Here is a 25607-nt window from a genome sequence, read left to right on the forward strand (position 1 = left end):
CGAGACTCAGCTGTCACATCATCACTACAATATAATGTCACTGCACTCCTGAGGGACGGCACAATGAGACTCAGCTGTGACAACATCACTACAATATAATGTCACTGCACTCCTGAGGGACGGCACAACGAGACTCAGCTGTCACATCATCAATACAATATAATGTCACTGCACAACGAGACTCAGCTGTCACATCATCACTACAATATAATGTCACTGCACTCCTGAGGGATGGCACAACGAGACTCAGCTGTCACATCATCACTACAATATAATATCACTGCACTCCTGAGGGACGGCACAACGAGACTCAGCTGTCACATCACTACAATATAATGTCACTGCACTCCTGAGGGACGGCACAACGAGACTCAGATGTCAAATCACTACAATATAATGTCACTGCACTCCTGAGGGATGGCACAACGAGACTCAGCTGTCACATCATCACTACAATATAATGTCACTGCACTCCTGAGGGACGGCACAACGAGACTCAGCTGTCACATCATCACTACAATATAATGTCACTGCACTCCTGAGGGACGGCACAACGAGACTCAGCTGTCACATCAATAAAATACAATGTCACTGCACTCCTGAGGGATGGCACAACGAGACTCAGCTGTCACATCATCAATACAATATAACGTCACTGTACTCCTGAGGGATGGCACAACGAGACTCAGCTGTCACATCATCAATACAATATACTGTCACTGCACTCCTGAGGGACGGCACAACGAGACTCAGCTGTCACATCATCAATACAATATAACGTCACTGCACTCCTGAGGGACGGCACAACGAGACTCAGCTGTCACATCAATACAAAATAATGTCACTGCACTCCTGAGGGACGGCACAACGAGACTCAGCTGTCACATCAATACAAAATAATGTCACTGCACTCCTGAGGGACGGCACAATGAGACTCAGCTGTCACATCAATACAATATAATGTCACTGCACTCCTGAGGGATGGCACAACGAGACTCAGCTGTCACATCATCACTACAATATAATGTCACTGCACTCCTGAGGGATGGCACAACGAGACTCAGCTGTGACAACATCACTACAATATAATGTCATTGCACTCCTGAGGGATGGCACAACGAGACTCAGCTGTGACAACATCACTACAATATAATGTCACTGCACTCCTGAGGGATGGCACAACGAGACTCAGCTGTCACATCATCACTACAATATAATGTCACTGCACTCCTGAGGGACGGCACAATGAGACTCAGCTGTGACAACATCACTACAATATAATGTCACTGCACTCCTGAGGGACGGCACAACGAGACTCAGCTGTCACATCATCAATACAATATAATGTCACTGCACTCCTGAGGGACGGCACAACGAGACTCAGCTGTGACATCATCACTACAATATAATGTCACTGCACTCCTGAGGGATGGCACAACGAGACTCAGCTGTCACATCATCACTACAATATAATGTCACTACACTCCTAAGGGATGGCACAACGAGACTCAGCTGTCACATCATCACTACAATATAATGTCACTGCACACCTGAGGGACGGCACAACGAGACTCAGCTGTCACATCAATAAAATACAATGTCACTGCACTCCTGAGGGATGGCACAACGAGACTCAGCTGTCACATCATCACTACAATATAATGTCACTGCACACCTGAGGGACGGCACAAAGACTAAGCTGTCACATCATCAATACAATATAATGTCACTGCACTCCTGAGGGACGGCACAACGAGACTCAGCTGTCACATCATCAATACAATATAACGTCACTGCACTCCTGAGGGACGGCACAACGAGACTCAGCTGTCACATCAATACAAAATAATGTCACTGCACTCCTGAGGGACGGCACAACGAGACTCAGCTGTCACATCAATACAAAATAATGTCACTGCACTCCTGAGGGACGGCACAATGAGACTCAGCTGTCACATCAATACAATATAATGTCACTGCACTCCTGAGGGATGGCACAACGAGACTCAGCTGTCACATCATCACTACAATATAATGTCACTGCACTCCTGAGGGATGGCACAACGAGACTCAGCTGTGACAACATCACTACAATATAATGTCATTGCACTCCTGAGGGATGGCACAACGAGACTCAGCTGTGACAACATCACTACAATATAATGTCACTGCACTCCTGAGGGATGGCACAACGAGACTCAGCTGTCACATCATCACTACAATATAATGTCACTGCACTCCTGAGGGATGGCACAACGAGACTCAGCTGTGACAACATCACTACAATATAATGTCATTGCACTCCTGAGGGATGGCACAACGAGACTCAGCTGTGACAACATCACTACAATATAATGTCACTGCACTCCTGAGGGATGGCACAACGAGACTCAGCTGTCACATCATCACTACAATATAATGTCACTACACTCCTAAGGGATGGCACAACGAGACTCAGCTGTCACATCATCACTACAATATAATGTCACTGCACACCTGAGGGACGGCACAAAGACTAAGCTGTCACATCATCACTACAATATAATGTCACTGTACTCCTGAGGGACGGCACAACGAGACTCAGCTGTCACATCAATACAATATAATGTCACTGCACTCCTGAGGGACGGCACAACGAGACTCAGCTGTGACAACATCACTACAATATAATGTCACTGCACTCCTGAGGGATGGCACAACGAGACTCAGCTGTGACAACATCACTACAATATAATGTCACTGCACTCCTGAGGGATGGCACAACGAGACTCAGCTGTCACATCATCACTACAATATAATGTCACTGCACACCTGAGGGACGGCACAAAGACTAAGCTGTCACATCATCACTACAATATAATGTCACTGTACTCCTGAGGGACGGCACAACGAGACTCAGCTGTCACATCAATACAATATAATGTCACTGCACTCCTGAGGGACGGCACAACGAGACTCAGCTGTGACAACATCACTACAATATAATGTCACTGCACTCCTGAGGGATGGCACAACGAGACTCAGCGGTCACATCATCAATACAATATAATGTCACTGCACTCCTGAGGGATGGCACAACGAGACTCAGCTGTCACATCATCACTACAATATAATGTCACTGTACTCCTGAGGGACGGCACAACGAGACTCAGCTGTCACATCACTACAATATAATGTCACTGCACTCCTGAGGGACGGCACAACGAGACTCAGCTGTCACATCATCACTACAATATAATGTCACTGCACTCCTGAGGGATGGCCCAACGAGACTCAGCTGTCACATCATCAATACAATATAATGTCACTGCACTAGTGAGGGACGGCACAACGAGACTCAGCTGTCACATCAATACAATATAACGTCACTGCACTCCTGAGGGATGGCACAACGAGACTCAGCTGTCACATCATCAATACAATATAATGTCACTGCACTCCTGAGGGACGGCACAACGAGAATCAGCTGTCACATCATCACTACAATATAATGTCACTGTACTCCTGAGGGATGGCACAACGAGACTCAGCTGTCACATTAATACAATATAATGTCACTGCACTCCTGAGGGATGGCACAACGAGACTCAGCTGTCACATCATCACTACAATATAACGTCACTGCACTCCTGAGGGACGGCACAACGAGACTCAGCGGGCCAAGGCACCTCAGTTAGTTACCAAGCCATAGGCCGGAGGAGGAGAAGGAAGAGAGAGAACAAAGATCTGGACACATACAAGAATCACATTCTCACCAGAGGGAGACGGAAAACCGGTGACCAGAGCAAAGCCCATCTGCAGCACAGGTGCGACAGGGCGGGAGTCCTGTGGAACCCTATGGACTTCGTAGAAATAGAGATAACAAGGGTAAGTTCTTACCATATCTCATATTTTCTACTTCAGGTTCCATAGGGTATCCACAGGATACCTTGGGGATGTCCCAAAGCAGTATCCTTTAAGGGTGGGGACGCTCCTGTGCAGAAAGGAGAATCCGCCGCCCGAAGGAAGCATCCTGAGAGGCGAAGGTGTCAAACCTGTAATACCTCACGAAGGTATGGACAGAAGACCACGTAGCAGCCTTGCAGATCTGAACTGCCGAGGCACCACGTCGAGCTGCCCACGAAGGACCCACAGACCTAGTGGAATGAGCCTTCAGAGAAGGAGGGACCGGTAGGCCTTCATGAAGATAAGCTTCAGAAATAGCCATACGGATCCAGGCTGCCAAAGTTTGCTTTGAAGCAGGCCAACCCTTTTTACGGAAGCCATAGAGGACAAACAAAGCGTCCGACTTCCTAAACGAAGAAGTGCGGTCAACATAAGTCCTTAAGGCCCGCACAACATCCATAGAGGCCTCACCCACAGAAAGACCCGGTGAGTTAAAGGCCGGAACAACTATTTCCTCGTTAACATGAAACTGGGAAACAACTTTGGGAAGAAACTCGGGCCGAGTGCGGAGCACTGCCCTGTTCCCATAAAAAACCAAGAAAGGGGGTCTACAAGAAAGAGCCCCTAACTCAGAAACACGTCTGGCCGAAGCAATGGCCAGAAGGAAAACAGTCTTAGCTGTTAGCCATTTAAGATCCACTGAGCCCAGTGGTTCAAACGGCGGTCCTTGGAGAGCCCTCAGGACCACAGCCAAATCCCAAGGCGCCACAGGTGGAACAAAGGGCGGCTGAATGCGGAGAACACCCTGCATAAAGGTGCGCACATCCGGGATTGTAGCAATCCTACGGTGAAACCAGACAGATAGGGCCGAAACCTGTACCTTCAAAGAAGCAAGGCGAAGCCCATGATCTAGTCCCGCTTGCAGGAAGGCGAGAATCCGAGACAGACGAAACTCCCGCGGTGCATAACCTCTCGGTCGACACCACTGGAAGAACGTATGCCACACGCGATGGTATATCCTCGCGGAAGACGGTTTCCGAGCTCGTAACATGGTACGCACCACAGAGCTGGAAAACCCCCGGGACCTCAGCATGGCCGTCTCAACAGCCACGCCGTCAAAGACAGCCGAGTCAGGTCCGGGTGAAGGCAAGGACCCTGAGACAGAAGGTCCGGTCGTAGCGGCAACCGCAGAGGAATGTCCACGGACAGACCCTGAAGGTCTGAGAACCAGTGCCGTCTGGGCCACGCGGGAGCTATCAACAGGAGCGTCCCTCCTTCCTGTTTGAATTTCCGGATTACCCGTGGAAGAAGGGAGACCGGAGGGAACAGGTATGCGAACCGGAACGTCCACCGGACGGACAGAGCATCCACCAGAGACGCCCCTTCGTCTCTTGTGCGAGACCCGTACACCGGCAACTTGTTGTTGTGCCGGGACGCCATGAGGTCGATTTCTGGAAGACCCCACCTGTCCACCAGTAGTTGAAAAACGTCCGGGTGCAGGGACCATTCCCCCAGATGAACGTCCTGGCGACTTAGAAAGTCCGCCTCCCAATTTAGCACTCCCGGGATGAAGACCGCTGATATGGCCGGAAGATTGCGCTCCGCCCAAACCAGGATCCGAGAGACCTCTACGAGAGCCGCCCGACTGCGAGTTCCTCCTTGCCTGTTTATGTAGGCCACGGTGGTAGCGTTGTCCGACTGGACCTGCACCGGGCGACCCTGGAGAAACCGCTGTGCCTGCTGGAGAGCATTGAAGACCGCACGGAGTTCCAAGATATTTATTGGAAGCTCCGCTTCTTTCGGCGTCCACCTGCCCTGGAACAAGTGTGGACCCGAAACTGCTCCCCAGCCCCGAAGACTGGCGTCCGTTGTCAACAGGACCCAATTTGGAACCCAGAACGGACGTCCCTTGTTGAGGTGGGTCGTCTGTAACCACCACGCAAGGGACAGGCGAACCTCCTGGGTGAGCACAATCGTCTGGGACTTCAAAGACTGAGTCAGCCCGTTCCACTTGGACAGGATCAGGTGCTGCAGAGGTCTGGAGTGAAACTGGGCGTATTCCACCATGTCGAACACCGACACCATGGAGCCCAGTAACCTCATCGCCGAGTGTAAGGACACCCGGCGGCTGTGCAGGCAACTGCGCACCCTTGACTGTAAAGCAGAGATCTTGTCCTCCGTCACGAAGATCCTTTGCTGTCCCGAGTCCAATAAGGCTCCAAGATGCAGAATCCTCCGAGACGGGATTAGAGTGGACTTCTGCCAGTTGATTAGCCAGCCGTGCCGTTGCAGCAGTGCAATGGTCAGGTCCAAGTGGCGTAACAGGAGCTCTGGAGATCCTGCCACCAATAACAGGTCGTCCAAATACGGCAACATGCGGACTCCCTGCAGCCGCAGAGAAGCCGCCATGACCGCCATCACCTTGGTGAAAACACGTGGTGCTGTTGCCAGGCCAAAAGGTAACGCCCGAAACTGGAAGTGGTCGCTGCGGATTGCAAACCTGAGGAACTGTTGATGGCGCCAAAGAATAGGGACATGCAGGTAAGCGTCCTGTATGTCCAATGACACCAAGTAGTCCCCAGGTTCCAGCGCCAGAATGATGGACCGTAGGGTCTCCATCCGAAAGTTCGGGACCCGCAAAGACTTGTTGAGTGCTTTGAGGTTGAGAATCGGACGATATGACCCATTGGGTTTCTGTACCAAAAATAGATTTGAATAGAAACCCTGGCCCCTCTGGGAGAATGGAACCGCCACTATAACTCCAGCCTGGAGCATAGTGTGCAATACCTTCCGCAGCTCCGTAGCCTTGTTCCGGTCTGATGGGAAACCCGTGGTGAAGAAGCGAGCCGGGGGTCTGTGCCGGAAGGAGAGGGCGTATCCGTGGGAAACCACCTCCAGAACCCAAGTGTCTGTCGTAGTGGTCGACCAACACTGGGCGAACTGTAGCAGGCGGCCTCCCACCCTGGGATCCCCCAAAGGGAGGCCCGGACCGTCAGGCCGCAGGCTTGTCATCTGGCTTGGGGGCCGGACGTCTGGTACTCCATGCCTGCTTCCGGGGCTTGACCGATTTCTTAGGGCCAGCCTGTCGAGGAAACGACTGTGGTTTGGGCCTGCCCTGGGCCCTAGATGACCGAAAGGACGATGGTCCCGAACCAGAAGGAGCAGCGGCCGACGGGAGACAAGCAGATTTGGCTGCCGCCAGCGTGGCCACAATCTTATCCAGATCCGGACCGAAGAGAACTTCTCCGGTAAACGGCAACGCTTCCAGACCTTTCTTGGAATCTGCGTCCGCCTTCCAGGATCGCAGCCACAAGGTGCGACGAGCAGCTACCGCTGCTGAAGAAATTCTAGACACCAGAGTACTAATGTCTAGAGCCGCCTCGTTGATGTAGGTGGCCGAATCACGGAGATTGCCAATCAACTCCGCCTGTTCGGCCGGACAGTCGGATTCAAAAGAAGCCTCTAATGAATCCGCCCAGCGCTCCATCGCTCTGGCAACCCAGCAAATGGCCAAAGCCGGCCGTGCTGCCCCCCCTGCAAGGGAATAAGCGGACTTCAGGCAGATTTCTACCTTGCGGTCCGTAGCATCCTTAAGGGAGGACATGGATGGCATCGGCAATGTGGCACTACGGACAAGACGGGTCACGTGAGAATCCACCTGTGGAGGGGATTCCCACTTAGCAAAATAATTATCCGCGAACGGATAAGCCACCGCCAGGCGTCTCTGCGGCTGGTATCTTTTGCCAGGTTGTTTCCACGCCTCCTCTAAATGGTCCACCAACTGACCCGAAAGAGGAAAGACTGTGGCATCGCCCTTCACATCTTTGAAAAAGGCATACTTAGATTTAGCCGCTGGGGGAACTTCGTCCTCAATCACCAAGGCTGTGCGGACCTCCCGAATAAGTCCAGGAATATATACTTTGGACTTAGCATCAGCGTCCTTAGTATGGAGAGGTTCCTGATCGTAAGGATCAAGAATCTCCCCATCATCAGACGTCCCTTCGTCATCCTCATAAGGAGCGGACAGAGACGCCACCGGCCTTTTATGAGGCCGCATCACAGACTCCCCTTGCAACACATCCGACAAGTGCTGTACAGAACTCGTCAGGGAGTTAACCCACGCTGGCTCCTGAGAACCCGGGAGCGGGGAAATAGGGAGACTGTGGGGTACCACCAATTGTCGTGGGAACCCCTGCATGGGTGACGACACCACAGACTGCTGGGACAAACCCCTCGGAGTAAACGAGGGCTGCGGAGCTAACTGGCCCACTAAAGCTGTTAACGCCTGAGCGAAACAAGCCCAGGGCGGCTCCTGTACCGGTGCTGTAACCGTAATAGGCCGCGCCATGGACAAACACTGCCGGCAAAGGCCCTCCGCGCTACCCTCCCCCTCCGCTAACGGTACTTTGCACGTGGTACACTGTAGCCGGAGGGGAAAATCACTTTCAGACATGATGGCACCACGTATGTGACCTCTCTCACCAATTAAGTATTAAATAGGCGAGAGACCACCCTGCAGCACCGCACCGCAAGGGCTTTAGCAGAAAGAACAGGGACAGTAATAAAGCTGACAGTTTAGAGAAGAAAAGTTACAGGCAGCAGCGCTAGCACAGTCACATACAATGCAGAGAAATAACAATTCCTGCACTAACAGCGCTGATCACTCAACTACACAGACACAGGGCCTGGTAGGACACAGCGCTGCATACACAGACCTGACCACAGCGGAGGAGAGGTATGCGGGGGGACCCAGACCACGATGCTTCCGTCCAGCGCTTCCAGCAGCGTTCACCATGCGTTCTGGAGAAGATGACCGCCGAGGAGCAGAGAGGAGGCTGGCCTGGGGGAGGAGCGCTGCCACAGGACCAGTCGGCAGCATGCAGAGAGGGCTGTGTGCAGCGGGGGAGGCGCCGGCTGTGAGACAGGGAAGGCGCGCTCCCCTGGCATGCATTTAACCCCTGGGACGCCGCAGCGCTACCGCTCTGCTGCGGTCCGCTGTCCCAGGGGGTAGTGGAAGCGCAGGTTGGTCGCCTGGCTCCACGCTGCAGCCAGTCCCCAGGGAGCCCCCTGCCTGGGGACTTAGGACCATGTGATCAGCGGGGACCCACCGCGGGACCCCGCTGCTTACCTCTGTCCCCCTTGAATCCGGCCATGGTCCGGAGCATCTGGGGTCACCGCTAGCTGTGACCCCAGACGCCCACCAGCATCCCCGGATCAGTACCGGCGTTCTGGTACCGGCGGGGTGTAGGGAAGACAGCATGGACGTCAGGACTGACTGTCCATGCTGTTCATCCAGATGTGCAGCCACAGCTGCATGAAGAATAAGCTTCAGGGGCTCTCCTAGCCCCCACTCCAACAGGTGCACCCGACTCCGGCCGGGCACCAAACTAAACTGAGGTGCCTTGGCCCGGGGGCGGGGTATAGGAGGGGGACCTAGTGCATCCTGGGAGGCTGAAAGCTTAACTCTTTGGTGCTCTGCGACTGACGTCACACCTATACCCCAAGGTATCCTGTGGATACCCTATGGACCCTGAAGTAGAAATAATATCACTGCACTCCTGAGGGACGGCACAACGAGACTCAGCTGTCACATCATCAATACAATATAATGTCACTGCACTCCTGAGGGATGGCACAACGAGACTCAGCTGTCACATCATCACTACAATATAATGTCACTGCACTCCTGAGGGACGGCACAACGAGACTCAGCTGTCACATCATCACTACAATATAATGTCACTGCACTCCTGAGGGACGGCACAACGAGACCCAGCTGTCACATCAATACAATATAATGTCATTGCACTCCTGAGGGATGGCACAACGAGACTCAGCTGTCACATCATCACTACAATATAATGTCACTGCACTCCTGAGGGATGGCACAACGAGACTCAGCTGTCACATCATCAATACAATATGTCACTGCACTCCTGAGGGACGGCACAACGAGACCCAGCTGTCACATCAATACAATATAATGTCATTGCACTCCTGAGGGATGGCACAACGAGACTCAGCTGTCACATCAATACAATATAACGTCACTGCACTCCTGAGGGATGGCACAACGAGACTCAGCTGTCACATCATCAATACAATATAATGTCACTGCACTCCTGAGGGACGGCACAACGAGAATCAGCTGTCACATCATCAATACAATATAACGTCACTGTACTCCTGAGGGATGGCACAACGAGACTCGGATGTCACATCATCAATACAATATGTCACTGCACTCCTGAGGGACGGCACAACGAGACTCAGCTGTCACATCATCAATATAATGTCACTGCACTCCTGAGGATGGAGCCTGTGTGCGCTAAGGAGCCGTAAGTAGCCTCAGTGTAGCGCCTAACAGCTCCATGATGCCCCCGGTTTCCAGCGAAGCAATAGCGCACTATGACCAGTGTGTAACGGGCGATGTTTTCCTCCCTGACCAGCGCTCCCATTGCGGAGGTCAGCACATCTACGTATTGCTCTACAAGTGGCCACTGACTTCCCTGATGGTGAGAACGGGAACATGTGTGTTTACCATATGTACATTGTATGTTTCCAGCACAAGCTTAGCAGCCGCTAAGGACAGGGGGCACTAATCCGTCCTGGTGCCAAATCGCTGCTAGGCAACCTGACACTTATTTCAAGAAATAACTTAGAAACCATTTTATTAATCCAAGAAAGTGCAATATTTAGTCTTAAAAAAAATCTATGACCTATAGCAGCCATTATTTCACATATATACGCAACAAACATGCAGCGTAGCGTTCCCACTGGCTGTTTTAGCGGGGGCCCTGCCCCTTTTGGTTCCGTCCCCACCTGCAGGTGAGGAAAACGGCAGTGTAGCGATCACCTCCGGTGAATAGATGTCGGTCGCATGCACCCGGCATCTATTCACAGAGAAGACTACTCATGTCCGTAAATGCTGGGCACGTCCCCAAGAGTGATGAAAAGGGGGCGCGTCTTAAAGACACGCCCCTTTTTCGGGCACACATAAGAGTGCCCTCTCTCTAGGTCTGGCAGTATGTCCTATTTACTAACCCTGCAGTCAGCATATCCTAGGTCTTACCAGTATCTATGATTTACAGACTGAGGGCAGTTAGCTGGGAGTATTGTGCTGGCACGGTGTGGTAGACGTGCCGCTGTAACGCTTCCTGCTTTGCCTCTTTACCCCACACGTCGCTCTATTGCCATAAGAAAGCGTTGCATATTGCCAGTCACCTGCCTTGTCAGTATACGCTGGCACTGCGCAGTGTACATTTAGTGCAATGCTGCTTAGTGTATGTGTGTGTGAGGAGAAGCATGTATGAGATGAGATATGTATGAGCAGACGCCATAGGGGACACAAGGACAACACTGGGCATAGGCTGTGCACAAGAGCTGGGCATCAACCCGTTCAAGTCTTTGACATCTCTACATCCCCGCCTCCTTTTCCCCTATGCCCCTCCCCTAGAGCCAAGTTGCCCTGCCTCCAAGCCTGGAGTGAGAAAGGAGAAGGAAGACTGGCACACACCAATCCAAATACGGCACAGATGGGCAACCAGAACCACAACCACATGAAAAGGACAACCAGAACAGAGCACGCAAGCCAGGTGCGTCAGGGTGGGCGCCCTGTGTCCCCTATGGATCTCAAAGAAAGGATTTAACCAGGTAATTAACAATCTCCTTTTCTTCTTCCTTTCCTTAGGGGACACACACACAATGCTGGGGACATACCAAAGCAAATCCCCTAAGGGAGGGGACACTCCTGAGCTGCACTGAGAACTCTCCGCCCAAATGCAGCTTCCATCTAGGTGAAGGTGTCAAAGGAATAGAAACAGATAAACATGTGGACAGAAGACCACTTAGACACCCTGCAAAGCCGTGGCACCCCAAGCTGCCCAAGAAGAACCTACCGATCTGCTGGAATGATCCGTCACCACGGCCGATACAGGGAGGTCTTCCGCCACTTACATGTGGTGGATGGTCAAACGGAATCAGCAGGCCAAGGTCTGCTTTGTAGCTGGCCAGCCCCGTCTGAAAGCCAGAGAGCACAAAAAGGGAATCTGACTTAATATCCCGGTCTACATAGGTCCGGAGGGTCCTCAGCACATCCAAATAGGCTTCCTCCCGAGAAGAACATGACTGAAAAGCCGGAACCACAATCTCCTGGTTGATGGAGAAACTACCTTCGGAAAGCAGCCTATCAGTGTCCGAAGAATGGCCCGGTCCAAGTGAAAGACCAGAAATGGAGAGCAATACGTCAGCGCACTGAAGTCCGACACTCTCCGGCCCGACGCAAGAGCCAGAAGGAACAGAGTTTTCCATGTGTGCCAGCGAATGTCCACCAATTGTAAAGGCTCGAAGGGAGAAGACAGCTGAGCCTTAATCACTAAAGACAAATCCTATGGAGCCACAAAGGGGGGCTGCACGTGGAGGATCCCTGAGAGAATGTTCTGACATCAGGTAACGACACAATACATCTCTAAAAAAGTACGTAGAGCTGTAACCTGAACGTTCAGGGAAGAAAGGCGAAGAACCAAATCCAAGCCCGCTTGCAGGAAGGAGCGCGCCCAAGAGAGACAAAAGGATCGAGGGGTAAGGGCCCTGGCCGAACACCAAGAGAAGTAAATCCATCAAATAAATCTTAGCTGAAGTGGGTTTGCATTGTACGAATGAGAAACATGGAAAATCCCTTTGCCCTCAGGGCGGATATCTCAAGCGCCACCATGTCAAATCGAGACAGGCCAGGTCCTAATGGAAGCAGGGGCCCTGAGACAGCAGATCCAGCCGCAGGGGAAGACTCAGAGGAGCGTCAATGGAGAGGCCCTGAAGATCTGCGTACTAAGCATTCCGCAGCCAATAGAGAGCCACTAGGAACACTGACACCTTCCACTTTTAATTTGCAGAAAACCTGCAGAAAGAGAGATCAGAGGAAATATGTACATGAGATGAAAGACCCACCGAACGGCTTTGGCGTCCACCATAAGAGTTCCCAGATCCCTGGTCGAGATGTCATTAAGTAGACGTCATTAGGCCCCAGCGATGAACCAGAAATTGAAAGACGTCTTGATGAAGAGCCTACTCGTGTAAGTGAACGACTTGGCAGCTTAGGAAGTCCTCTTCCCAATTCTGGACCCCTGGAATGAAGACGGCAGACAGTTGGAAGATGAAGCTCTGCCCACCTGAGAATGCGACTCACCTCCTTCATGGCGTCGCAACTGCTAGTGCCTTCCACAGTGTTAACGTAGGCAACGGCGGTTGAAATGTCCAACTGAACAATACCGAAGTAGCGTTTGTGCTAGACACAGACAGGAAAGACCGCTTAGAGCTCCAGAATGTTGATCAGAAAAGCAGTTCTCCTGAACCGACTGCCAACTCCGACTGCTGGCAGGTTACTGCCCCCCACCCGTGCACACTGGCGTCGGTGGTGAGCAGAACCCAATTCTAAATCCAAAAATTGCAGGCCTTGACCAAGTGGGACACATGGCGCCACCACAAGAGGGACAGCTGGACCTCCAGTAATAGGATGATGGTCTGCATCTTGATCTGGAGATGTAATCTGTTCCATCGGGTCAAAACTTCCCTCTGAAGCGGCCAGGAGTTAAACTGGGCATACTCCACCATGTCAAAGTTAGAGACTGGTGAGCCCACGATCCGCATGCAGAAGTGAAAAGATATAAGTATCTGCTCATCTTGTCCTGAGCCGGATAGGAACATGGCGTCATGGATGTCCCCCCGGATTCCATGAGAATCCATTCTGAACCTGGGACCAGCAAGAAGCGGTTAAGAGAATTGAGGTTGAGTATTGGCCAAAAGGTCCCGTTCAGAGCTTCTGAAACAAGAAGATGTTGGCATAGAAGCCCGTGCCTCTCTGAGCCTGAGGTACTGGAATAGTTACCGTGTGGCCAAAAGAGAGTTAACAGACTCCTGCATTGTTTTTGCTTCTCCTGGATCTGCTGGAAGGCCTCTGGAAAAGAACTGGGCCAGATGACACCTTTGGGAGGTTAGAGCATAATCCTGAGAAACCACCTGTGGCCGGAGACCCTGGAAAATGGCCGTCGTAGCACTCAAGGGGTTAGTCCCGTTCTGCTGCGCCACATTTAAATGGACTGATAGGCACTAGGTGCCCTTTTTTCAAACGTATTATTGTCTATAGGCGCCAATTAAAAAAAATGAATTTTAAATGGTCTGATCTGCCTCGGCCAGGACCCTCTACGATGGCAGTGGCAATGGATGGTGTTAACCCACGGGTACTAGATGAATGAGCTGCAGGACTATATGTGGCTCCAGCTCCTGGTACCCGATGTGCTACACCAGGGGAACAGGTGAAAGGAGCCTCTGAGTGCTCCATGCTGGGGACCGGGAGCCTAGGCGCCCCAGTACTATGATGCAGCACTGCAGGGCCGCACGCTGGGGGGGACAGGGAGAGAGTCAGCTCCCTGTACTACTGCCTTAGAGAGGGGGCAGTACGGAGCTCTGCGGCACTCAGGTGGGGGGGGATGCGCTCAGATGGCAGTAGGGGGAGCCTGACGCGGAGTGCCAGCCGCGGGAGAGGAGCTCCCATTGCTGCCAGTACTAAGATAAAGCCCCAATACCCAGGCTGCAGGAGGGGAAAGCCTGGCTATTGCAAGTGCACTGGGAGCCAGGAGAATAGCTCCCAATACCACAAGCCCCAGGCTCAGCACAAATATAGAAATATATCTGTGGCCGGGTCCCTGCCCCCCCACAAGGGTAATGGCAGCCGCGGCACTGAAGGGGTTAACCTCAGTGCTGCGGTGCCATATTTGAAATTACTAGGTGCTCATAGGTACTTTAAACAAGTTTTATATGCTGCGGCCCTGACCGGCTTCGGCGTCCGCGGCAATGAAGGATGTTAACCTCCGATGCGCTGCACCAGGGGGCATGGAGTAAGGAGCGGCTGAGTATTCCACGCTGGGGACCGGGAGCCTTGCTCCCAGAGCCCCAGGGACTGAATACAAAGAGCCACTGCAGCTGGAACTTGGTCCCGGGCTGCAGTGCTGTAAGCCAAACGCTGGGGACCAGAAGCATAGCTCCCAGAGCTCAGACAGCCGAGGGCAGCAGGAAGGTGCTGCAGCTGGGACAAGTGTTCCGGACTGCAGGGCTGAGTGCCACACACCAGGGGACCTGGCTAGCCGGATCCTCATGCGGCGCTACTTAACCTGCAATGTGCTGCACCGGAGGTGTGTACACAGAGTCGCACACCGGTGGGGACCAGGACAGCCGGCTCCCAGTGCAGCATGTAATCTCCCGATGTGTAGAGTGTGGCTGCACACTGGGGGACAAGGAGAGCCAGTTCCCCGGACCCCAGCATTGTGGCCATGTAATTAGGAGAGTCCCAGCACAAAGACCTGGCGCTGAGAGGGGCTGTGTTAGCAAAAGCGCAGCGCTGAGCTCAGAGTATAAAATGTACATTCACATAAAATTTTAAAAAAAGTGTCTAATAAAACGTAGAAATTTATTTGAAAAAGCCAAGTGCAGCCATGAGCCGGGATAGCAGCTGCCATGGGTACAGCCTGATGCTGTGTACAAGGTAAAAATGTATCATTTAAAATAAAATGCACTTTCCTTTAGTTCTTGGTAAAAGGTAAAAGGAAGGCTGCCTAAAACAGCCAGCTACGTGGCATGGGAAGGTAAAAGGAAGGCTGCCTAAAACAGCCAGCTACGTGGCATGGGAAGGTAAAAGGAAGGCTGCCTAACACAGCCAGCTACGTGGCATGGGAAGGTAAAAGGAAGCTGCCTAACACAGACAGCTACGTGGCATGGGAAGGTAAAAGGAAGGCTGCCTAACACAGCCAGCTAAGTGGCATGAGAAAGTAAAAGGAAGCTGCCTAACACAGCCAGCTACGTGGCATGGGAAGGTAAAAGGAAGGCTGCCTAAACACAGCCAGCTACGTGGCATGAGAAGGAAAAAGGAAGGCTGCCTAACACAGCCAGCTACGTGGCATGGGAAGGAAAATTGAAGCTGCCTAACACAGCCAGCCAAGTGGCATGAGAAGGTAAAAGGAAGCTGCCTAACACAGCCAGCTACGTGGCATGAGAAGGAAAAAGGAAGCTGCCTAACACAGACAGCTACGTGTCATGGGAAAGGTAAAAGGAAGGCTGCCTAACACAGCCAGCTACGTGGCATGGGAAGGAAAATTGAAGCTGCCTAACACAGACAGCTACGTGTCATGGGAAGGTAAAAGGAAGCTGCCTAACACAGACAGCTACGTGGCATGGGAAGGTAAAAGGAAGGCTGCCTAACACAGCCAGCTAAGTGGCAGGAGAAAGTAAAAGGAAGCTGCCTAACACAGCCAGCTACGTGGCATGGGAAGGTAAAAGGAAGGCTGCCTAAACACAGCCAGCTACGTGGCATGAGAAGGAAAAAGGAAGCTGCCTAACACAGACAGCTACGTGTCATGGGAAAGGTAAAAGGAAGGCTGCCTAACACAGCCAGCTACGTGGCATGGGAAGGAAAATTGAAGCTGCCTAACACAGCCAGCCAAGTGGCATGAGAAGGTAAAAGGAAGCTGCCTAACACAGCCAGCTACGTGGCATGAGAAGGTAAAAGGAAGCTGCCTAACAGCCAGCCAAGTGGCATGAGAAGGTAAAAGGAAGCTGCCTAACACAGCCAGCCAAGTGGCATGAGAAGGTAAAAGGAAGCTGCCTAACACAGCCAGCTACGTGGCATGAGAAGGTAAAAGGAAGCTGCCTAACAGCCAGCCAAGTGGCATGAGAAGGTAAAAGGAAGCTGCCTAACACAGCCAGCCAAGTGGCATGAGAAGGTAAAAGGAAGCTGCCTAACACAGACAGCTACGTGGCATGAGAAGGTAAAAGGAAGGCTGCCTAACACAGCCAGCTACGTGGTTTCATGGAGCTCCAAAGATCTTCCCCTCCGGGGCCAGGAAACCCTGCCTGGGACCTTGGTTGCCCATCTCTGGAGCTCAGATTTAGGCTAGAGGTGGCAGGCTTGGTCACTTGGCAGATTTCTGGAATCTTGACGGAGCCTGGCCGGGGACAAGCCCTGCGGGTGGGCTCCCCACTGTCCATTAGGGACAATGTTAAAAATGAGCATGCCTTGGGCTTCATTTAATTGGGTAAAAGTCACAGGGTGGACTTACCCCCTGTGGTAATGTGTATTGGAGTTACATAAAAGGCCTGCGAGCCTGGTTTGGGTGTATCTTTTTGAACATCAAGAAGTATTGCTGTGAAACCCACCAAGCCAAGGGGAAGAATATTTTTGAAGACTATTTGAGCAATAAACATTTTGCCTTTACAACGACTGCACCCGATTCCTGCGTCAGAATTGCACCAAACACTAGTCCGTTCTCCGGCTGTTCTGGATTGAGCCCAGTGTCTCCAAGCTCAAGCCCTCTGCCAGCTACCGTACAGAGCCTGATCCATTGCGAGGGATCACTGGGTATCAGCCTCCACCAATCAGGAGGTGCAGCTTGTTTATGCATACACAGCAGAGGGGGTTCCAGGTGCCGACGTAGGAGCCTAGAAGAAGCGGTTCCAAGTGCCAGTGACGGAGCTTGGTGGTGGCAGAGACGTTACACACAACCGGCACAGTGGGTGGAGTCAGTAACTGGCGGTTACTAACGATAAGAGGGAATCCTTATACCCTAACATCCAGTGGGTTCAAAAACGATCTGTGGCTGCTTGGTGGATGCGAGGTCATACGGTCACACCACCTCCTGTACCTTGGCGTCCGAGGTGTTCGCAAGCCAGCTCTCGAAGAAAAGCAGAAGTCTGCCTCCCACGCTGGGGTCCCCCAGATGGAGGTCCACCCAGTCAAGCTGCAGGCTTGGTGGTGGGACGTCTGGCAGCCCAGGGTTGTTTACTTCGGGGCATGTAGACCTTGGAGGAAGAACATTGGTGCCTGGAGAAAGACTGGCCCCTGGCCTTTCCTTGCAGATAAAGGAGCGAAAATTAGATGCTAGTGACCTAGGGGCCGAAGCAGAAGGTAGAACCTACGCCTGGAATGCCGCCACCGTGGCAATAATCTTGTCCAATTCCAGACCAAAAAGAATTTCCCCAGAATAAGGAAGAGCCTCCAGAGCCTTCCTAAAATCTGAGTCGGCGAGCCAGAAACTAAGCCAGAGCTCTCCTAGCTGCGATGGAGGAAAGTGATACTTTGGAGGTTAGGATACTAGGGCCACCGCGTCCAGATAGGGGACAGCCTCCTTAAGATGCGCCACCAGTGACAATAACTGGTTCCTGCGAGCACTAGAGGAGAGATGCTCTCCTAGGGCGTCAGTCCGACTGCCAATGGCCTTAGCCACCCAAGAGGAAGCCATAGCCGGACGTGCAATAGCACCTGCATGGGAATAAATAGCCTTAAGGAAGAATACTAACTTCCTATCGGTCGGATCCTTAAGGAAAGCTGGATTCCAGGGATAGTAAGGGTAGAGTTCTTAACTGGGCGTGCAACATGCGCATCAACCGGGAAAGGCGATTTCCATTTGTGACGCTGCTCGGCAGAAAGCAGATCACAGGTCGCAATGCACTTGGAGACCTGAAAATGTCCATGAGGAATGGTCCAATGGTCCGCTAAGTGGTCCTCATGCTGTTCTGACTTAGGGAATTCTGACACCCGCTTTTGCCTCTGGTAAACCGGAGCCTTGAATCTAGGGGCAGGTTCCTCGTCCTTGATTTGCAGGATCAGCTTGAATGCCTTAATCAAGGATTCCTCCTGGACAGAGGTGGTCTCCACATCTGAAGCAATGGACCCGTCTTCCTCAAAGTCTGAGGAAACCTCAGAGTCCGAAGCATAAGCGGTTTGGGGGGGGGCGGGGGGGGGGGTAGTGCCCTCTTACATGGATGGTTCGCGTTTGGAAGCACGGCCCTTTTCCAGCACCTGCGCCAAATCCTGAACTCACTGGGAGAAGGAACTCACCCATGGTGGTTCCAAAGCAGGTGACTGCAGATGAAACCGCAGAGCCGCGGCAGGGTTGCCCCTGTCGGAGGGAGGGCAGGAGCATGGGTTGTCAAACAGTCAACTAGCTGTGACATTACATGCGACAGGGAGGGCTCCTGGATGGAGGCTGTGGATGGGACCTCTCGTCGTGCATCTGTGCAGCACAGAATACAGAGGCCATCCTGGACTGGATCCTGCGGGGAGAGACTAACAGAACAAGATCTACATGTGTGCAGCCTCCTCGGCCTCCTCCTTAGGAGCTTATCATCGGGGAGACATGGTAGAATCCAAGGCAATCCCCACACATGAAGCTGCAGCAACAGATGTGTACTATAAGGGGACGGTGCAAAGAATGTAAGGCATCACAAAGTAATAAGGGAGGCACAGAGAACCCCTCACCCCGTTAGCACAAGGGTTATCTGCCAAGTACACAGACTGCATAGCGTTAAAAAGGACAGAAAAATGGACAGGTAGAAGGAAAGACAGAAAATACACGATGACAAGCGCACAGTACATTCAGTGCCAAATACATATAATGGGCAGGTCCAAGCCCCAGTCTGCTGTATAACCTGACATGAGCGGGAGGGACTTACCTCGCTGTCATCTTCTTCCTCCTCTTCGGCCTCTGACTCCTCACTATCCTCAAAGAACTTGGACTTGTCTGTGTTCTGCAGCTGGACAGGGCAGGAGGAGCAGGAGGGTCCGGCATCCCCAGTGATGGCAGAAGAGACCCCTTCCTCGGCAGACTTTGTATGAGAAGAACTACTGGCACCCCCTTCATCGGATGCGGCCATAGCAGAGGACACAGCAGTCTTTTCTTGTTCTCCGTTCTTACACTGGCTATCCACATCCAGATCCCCATTAACAATGCCATCCTTGGGCTTCTCCCCCGAGTCAGACTTGGCGTTCTGTAGGCAGATCTTGTTCCGCGAGCCTTTACCGCAGTTCTGCCCGTAACGAGTGAGAAGCTCCTCAATGGTCATCGTGGCTTCTTCGTGCAACAAGACAGCTTCTTCATTATCCACTGAAACAGAAGACGGCAGAGAACGCTGACAAAAGCCGCAGAAGGAGCAGGTTCCAAAGATGAACTACTCTAATACGAATACAGGACGGTCATTTAATGTCACCCGCTGATTGGCTGCAAGATGAAGGACAAGTGCCCACAGCCTGTAGGCCTAGGCCCATAGTAACACGGGCTGATCTAGGGGAGTGCAGTGTGATCGCCCCTTCCCTGTAACATCTTACCTGCCCACTACGCTGTCCCCTGACTAGCGGCACATCATGTAGGCAGCGCTGAACTCAACCCTCCGCTGCCCCCTCCCCCCCAGGAAGCACCATACATAAAACAGAGTGGTGGGGGGGGGAATCAAGGAGATGCAGGCAGTATAGCGGACAGACGACAGCACAGAGCCAGCATCACGTGACTTACCATCGTCCTCATCAGCAACTTTATTCTTCTCACCCTGATCACTGATTGGACGCCCGGCCATCTGAGACAGTTCTTTAATCACGCTCTCCTGGGTCAGCTTCTCGTCAATGGCAAGGAAGGCGTCCTCCAGTGCCTGGCAAACAAAACTGTTACACCACAATTCTGCAGCGCCCCCACGGTTACCCTGCACAACGGGAAGACTTACCTTCTGAAGCTTGCCCTCCTTGTAGGTCTTCTGCTCCATGATAACGCCAGGCAGAAATTTGGCACAGTACAAAGCCACTTCCTCACCTGAAAGACATCTACAGTCATATACATGCAGAGTCCCCTGGAGGGGGGGGGGGGGCGTAGTACGCTGGAAGGGAGGGGGGGCAGTGGAGGGTCTCTGGGAATAGCACGCCAGGAAGAAGGGGAGGAGGGGGCCTCATGGGCAAGTCATGCCAGTGGGAGGGGCAGGGGAGGGAGAGAGAGCGCTACTGTCAGACAGACTGAGGGTGAATCCTGGGATGAGCCTACAGACTGACCTCCGTGTCCATCGTACACTGAGAACATGGCCGTGTCACTGTCCAGTTCCGGAATACAGTTATGGGCATCCTGGGAAAGGAAACTCTCATTAATGGAGGAGATAAAGACCATAGATTATATATAATCAGATACTTGCTCCGCTCTATCCCTACCTATCAGTGACATAACTACAACACAACAGCACTAAAGGGGGTTATTTACTAAGCTGTGGGGTTGTGACAGCTGACACTTGTTGGTGCTTATGCCGGATATTTAGCTGCGTCTTGCTAGTAACAGCGCCGTCTTCTTCCATATCAGGCCTCTACACACACACAAACGTGTCCGGGGTCACACCCGACACTTAGTACATAAACCACCGGCCTCCCAATGCCCCGGTAATATACCCTCCTTCCTGCCCAATGACACAGTATGGCATGGAGACAGCATGGCAGGGAAGCACCGCAGACCAGAAAGGGTGGGGGTTGAGTTATGGGGGACATGGGGGGGGGGGGGGGAATAGCAGCAGCATTTATAGACACATTGGAAGGATAACTGGGAGACAGACACAATGGGACGGGGAGAGGGTATCCGGGGGCCGCAGGGATGTGGGGAATATGAGAACACAGTGGTATGACGGGAGGATGCCAGTGATATGGGGGTGCTGGTGGGGAGGATTCAGGGGGCAGTGGCGATACCGGCAGGGGCGATACATGAGGGGATAATGCGCTTGCAGTGAGGATATTGGGGGGGGGTGTAGTGATGGGGTGATACGGTTATACTAGGGGGGGATGAACAGGTTGTGATGTGGTGATATTGGAGCAAGAGGTGAGGAGATGGGGATACAGGGGGACATTGGGTGTACAGGGAGGATGTAGTGATGGGGATACAGGGGGACATTGGGTGTACAGGGAGGATGTAGTGATGGGGATACAGGGGGACATTGGGTGTACAGGGAGGATGTAGTGATGGGGATACAGGGGGACATTGGGTGTACAGGGAGGATGTAGTGATGGGGATACAGGGGGACATTGGGTGTACAGGGAGGATGTAGTGATGGGGATACAGGGGGACATTGGGTGTACAGGGAGGATGGGGGATACAGGGGGACATTGGGTGTACAGGGAGGATGGGGGATACAGGGGGACATTGGGTGTACAGGGAGGATGTAGTGATGGGGATACAGGGGGACATTGGGTGTACAGGGAGGATGTAGTGATGGGGATACAGGGGGACATTGGGTGTACAGGGAGGATGGGGGATACAGGGGGACATTGGGTGTACAGGGAGGATGGGGGATACAGGGGGACATTGGGGGGACATTGGGTGTACAGGGAGGATGTAGTGATGGGGATACAGGGGGACATTGGGTGTACAGGGAGGATGTAGTGATGGGGATACAGGGGGACATTGGGTGTACAGGGAGGATGTAGTGATGGGGATACAGGGGGACATTGGGTGTACAGGGAGGATGTAGTGATGGGGATACAGGGGGACATTGGGTGTACAGGGAGGATGTAGTGATGGGGATACAGGGGGACATTGGGTGTACAGAGAGGATGTAGTGATGGAGATACAGGGGGACATTGGGTGTACAGGGAGGATGTAGTGATGGGGATACAGGGGGACATTGGGTGTACAGGGAGGATGTAGTGATGGAGATACAGGGGGACACTGGGTGTACAGGGAGGATGTAGTGATGGAGATACAGGGGGACACGGTGTACAGGGAGGATGGGGATACAGGGGGACATTGGGTGTACAGGGAGGATGTAGTGATGGGGATACAGGGGGACATTGGGTGTACAGGGAGGATGTAGTGATGGGGATACAGGGGGACATTGGGTGTACAGGGAGGATGTAGTGATGGGGATACAGGGGGACATTGGGTGTACAGGTGAAAGCAGTGATGGGGATAACAGGATTTTGGTACTTACCAATAAATTATTATTATTAATATCGTTTATTTATATGGCGCCACAAGTGTTCCGCAGCGCCTTACAAAGTACATAAACAAATAGATTGATTTACAGTGACTTAGTACAGTACAATACAGGACATGGATAATATACATTGCTACATTCACGACCATAACACCCAGATAAGCAACAATGCAAAGCAATCAAGTGTTAGGTGCCCTGGTAGAGAGTAAGAAGTAGATGAAGGTAGAGTAAGGAGATTCACAAGAGGGTAGAGGGCCTCAAAGGAGCTTACATTCTAAGGGGGAGGGACAGACAAACAGGGGTGACACAGATGGGGTAGGCAGGGAGGAAGGAGTATGTAGCAGCAAGTTAGGATGGGTGCTGGAAGGCTTTGATGAAGTAGTGGGTCTTGAGAGCCCGTTTGAAGGATTGTAGAGAGGTGGAGAGTCTGATGGAAAGTGGGAGAGAGTTCCAAAGGTGGGGAGCAGCGCGGGCAAAATCTTGGAGGCGGGAGTGGGAGGAAGTAATCTGCTGGCATGAGAGGAGGTGTGCATTTGTTGAACGAAGAGGGCGGACAGGAGAGTGAAGGGAGATGAGATCAGAGATGTAAATGGGAGAGGAATGGCTGAGGGCTTTGTAAGCGAGTGTGAGAACCTTAAATTGGGTTCTAAAGGGGAAGGGGAGCCAGTGGAGGGCTTGTAGGAGAGGGGAGGCAGATGCAGAGCGTTTTGAGAGTTAGATGAGCTGAGCAGCAGCATTGAGGACAGACTGGAGAGGGGGGAGAAGGGATTTGGGGAGGCCAGATAGGAGGAGGTTACAGTAGTCCAATCTGGAGATGACCAGTGAGTGTATGAGGGTTTTAGTGGCATCCTGGATGAGAAAGGGTCTAATCTTGGAATAAATCCCTTTCTCTCGATTCCACAGGGGACACTGGAGTCTCAGTATAATGGAGTATAGTAGTGTGTTAACCGGGAGCTGGCACTTTAACAATCTTGAATAGAAGCTAGCTCCTCCCCCTCTACACCCCCCCACAGGTCAGTCTTAGAAAACTGTGCCCCGGGGAGAGCTGGAAAAGAGAAGTGCAGAGAAGCTAGAACATACATGAACGAACAAGAAATATGATAGAGCCAGGAAAGCAACAAATAAAACAAACTGTCTGAACCTGGAAGGACAAACCAACAAACCTGGCAGGCAGAACAGCGCCGGGTGGGTGTCCAGTGTCCCCTGTGGAATCGGAGAAAGGGATTTAACGGTAAATACCAAAATCCTGTTTTCTCCTTCATCCACTAGAGGCTCAGTACAATGGAAACGTCCCAGAGCTCCCATCCTGGGCAGGAGACACCTTGGCCCAGGCCTGGACACCCTGAATTCTGTCGGGGACGAATTCCAGTGTTAATAACAGGAGACATAAGCGTTCCAAATTCGGTAATAATGTTTGGAAGTTTCCTACTATGCTTCTAGCCCGAAGCATAGTAGGAATCACAACAGACAGAATCCCTTTCTTTCTCAAGATAGCCCTTTCAACAGCCACGCCATCAAACGAAGCCGCCTTAAGTCCTGATAGATAAAAAGGACCCTGTTGTAGAAGACCCTCTCGCAGAGGGAGCGGCCACAGGTCGTCTATCAGTAGTAGGCGAAGATTGGAATAACACGCCCTTCTGGGTCAATCTGGAGCCACCAATAGCACCTTGGCCTTTTCTCTTGATTTGTTGAAGACGACGAGGAAGGAGAGGGATAGGTGGAAAGAGAAATAAATTGGACCAGCCAAGGAGGAGTTAGAGCATCTACTGCCACCGCTTGCGAATTCCTTGTTCGTGAGCAGTAAAGACACAGTTGATGGTTTAACCTTGACGCCATGAGGTCGACCTATGGAAGTCCCCATAGCTGCACCAGCTGCTGGAATACCTGCGGGTTGAGAGCCCACTCCCCTGGATGAATGTCCTGATGGCTGAAGTAGTCGGCCTACCAATTTTCTACGCCTGGGATGAAAATTGCCGATATTGCCACCTCAAATTCCTCTGCCCAGAGTAGAATGCGGCTTACCTCCCTCATGGCCGCTCGACTTCTGGTGCCGCCCTGCCTGTTAATGTACGCCACAGCCGTTGCCTTGTCCGACTGTACTCGGACTGCTTGGCCCTGCAACAGAGGATGAGCTAGCTGTAGAGCATAAAACACTGCCCTTAATTCGAGAATATTTATGGGCAAAACAACTTCCTGCTGGGTCCAGCAGCCCTGAAAGTGTCTTCCCAGAGTCAATGCCCCCCAACCTCTGAGGCTTGCATCCGTGGTGAGGAGAATCCAATTCCACACTCCAAACCGCTTGCCCGCCAATAGGTGAGAGGAATGCAGCCACCAAAGAAGAGACGTCCGAGTCTTGGGTGCCAATCTTACGCGTTGGTAAAGAAACAGATGAGACCCCGACCACTGAGAGAGGTGGTCTAATTGGAATGGCCTGGCGTGGAATCGCCCGTATGGTACGGCTCGAAGGTCGCGACCATCTTTCCGAGGAGCCGTATACACAGGTGTACCGACACTTGGTGGTGTTGTAGTATAAGTCTTACCATCTGCTGGATGGAGGTCACCTTGTCCTGAGGAAGGAAAACCTTTATCACAGTGTCCAAAATCATTCCCAAAAACAGAAGCCGCTGAGTCGGCTGCAGATGGTATTTTGGAAAATTCAGGATCCATCCGTGTGATATGAAGAGACTGTTATCAATATGTCATGTAACAATTGAGTCCTAGAAGAAGCCTTTCATGAGCAGATCATCCAGATAAGGGACGATAGTGATACCTTGAATTCGAAGGAGGGCCATCATTTCAGCCATGACCTTTGTAAAAACTCTTGGAGCTGAAAAAAGACTGAAGGGCAAGGCCTGAAATTGAAAATGAGAGACACTGTGAACCGAAAGAACGCCTGGTGAGGTGGCCAAATGGGGATGTGCAGGTAGGCATCTTTTATATCCAGG

At 52.1% G+C, this 25607-nt stretch overlaps 1 protein-coding gene across 1 annotated transcript in view; it reads right to left on the reverse strand.

Moving 5' to 3' along the window:
• PPM1G (protein phosphatase, Mg2+/Mn2+ dependent 1G) overlaps positions 1-25607 on the reverse strand; it is a 68532-nt gene that overhangs the window by 31461 nt on the left and 11464 nt on the right. The window contains exons 2-5 of the mRNA XM_088466142.1: positions 20744-20813; positions 20425-20510; positions 20220-20352; positions 19384-19814 (exon numbers count right to left, since the gene is read on the reverse strand). Of these exons, the coding sequence (XP_088322268.1) occupies positions 19384-19814; positions 20220-20352; positions 20425-20510; positions 20744-20813 (720 nt within the window). The remainder of the gene's footprint in view (positions 1-19383; positions 19815-20219; positions 20353-20424; positions 20511-20743; positions 20814-25607) is intronic.

Source organism: Taudactylus pleione, unplaced genomic scaffold, assembly GCF_031769625.1.
Source record: "Taudactylus pleione unplaced genomic scaffold, aTauple2 ptg002560l, whole genome shotgun sequence".
NCBI lineage: Eukaryota > Metazoa > Chordata > Amphibia > Anura > Myobatrachidae > Taudactylus > Taudactylus pleione.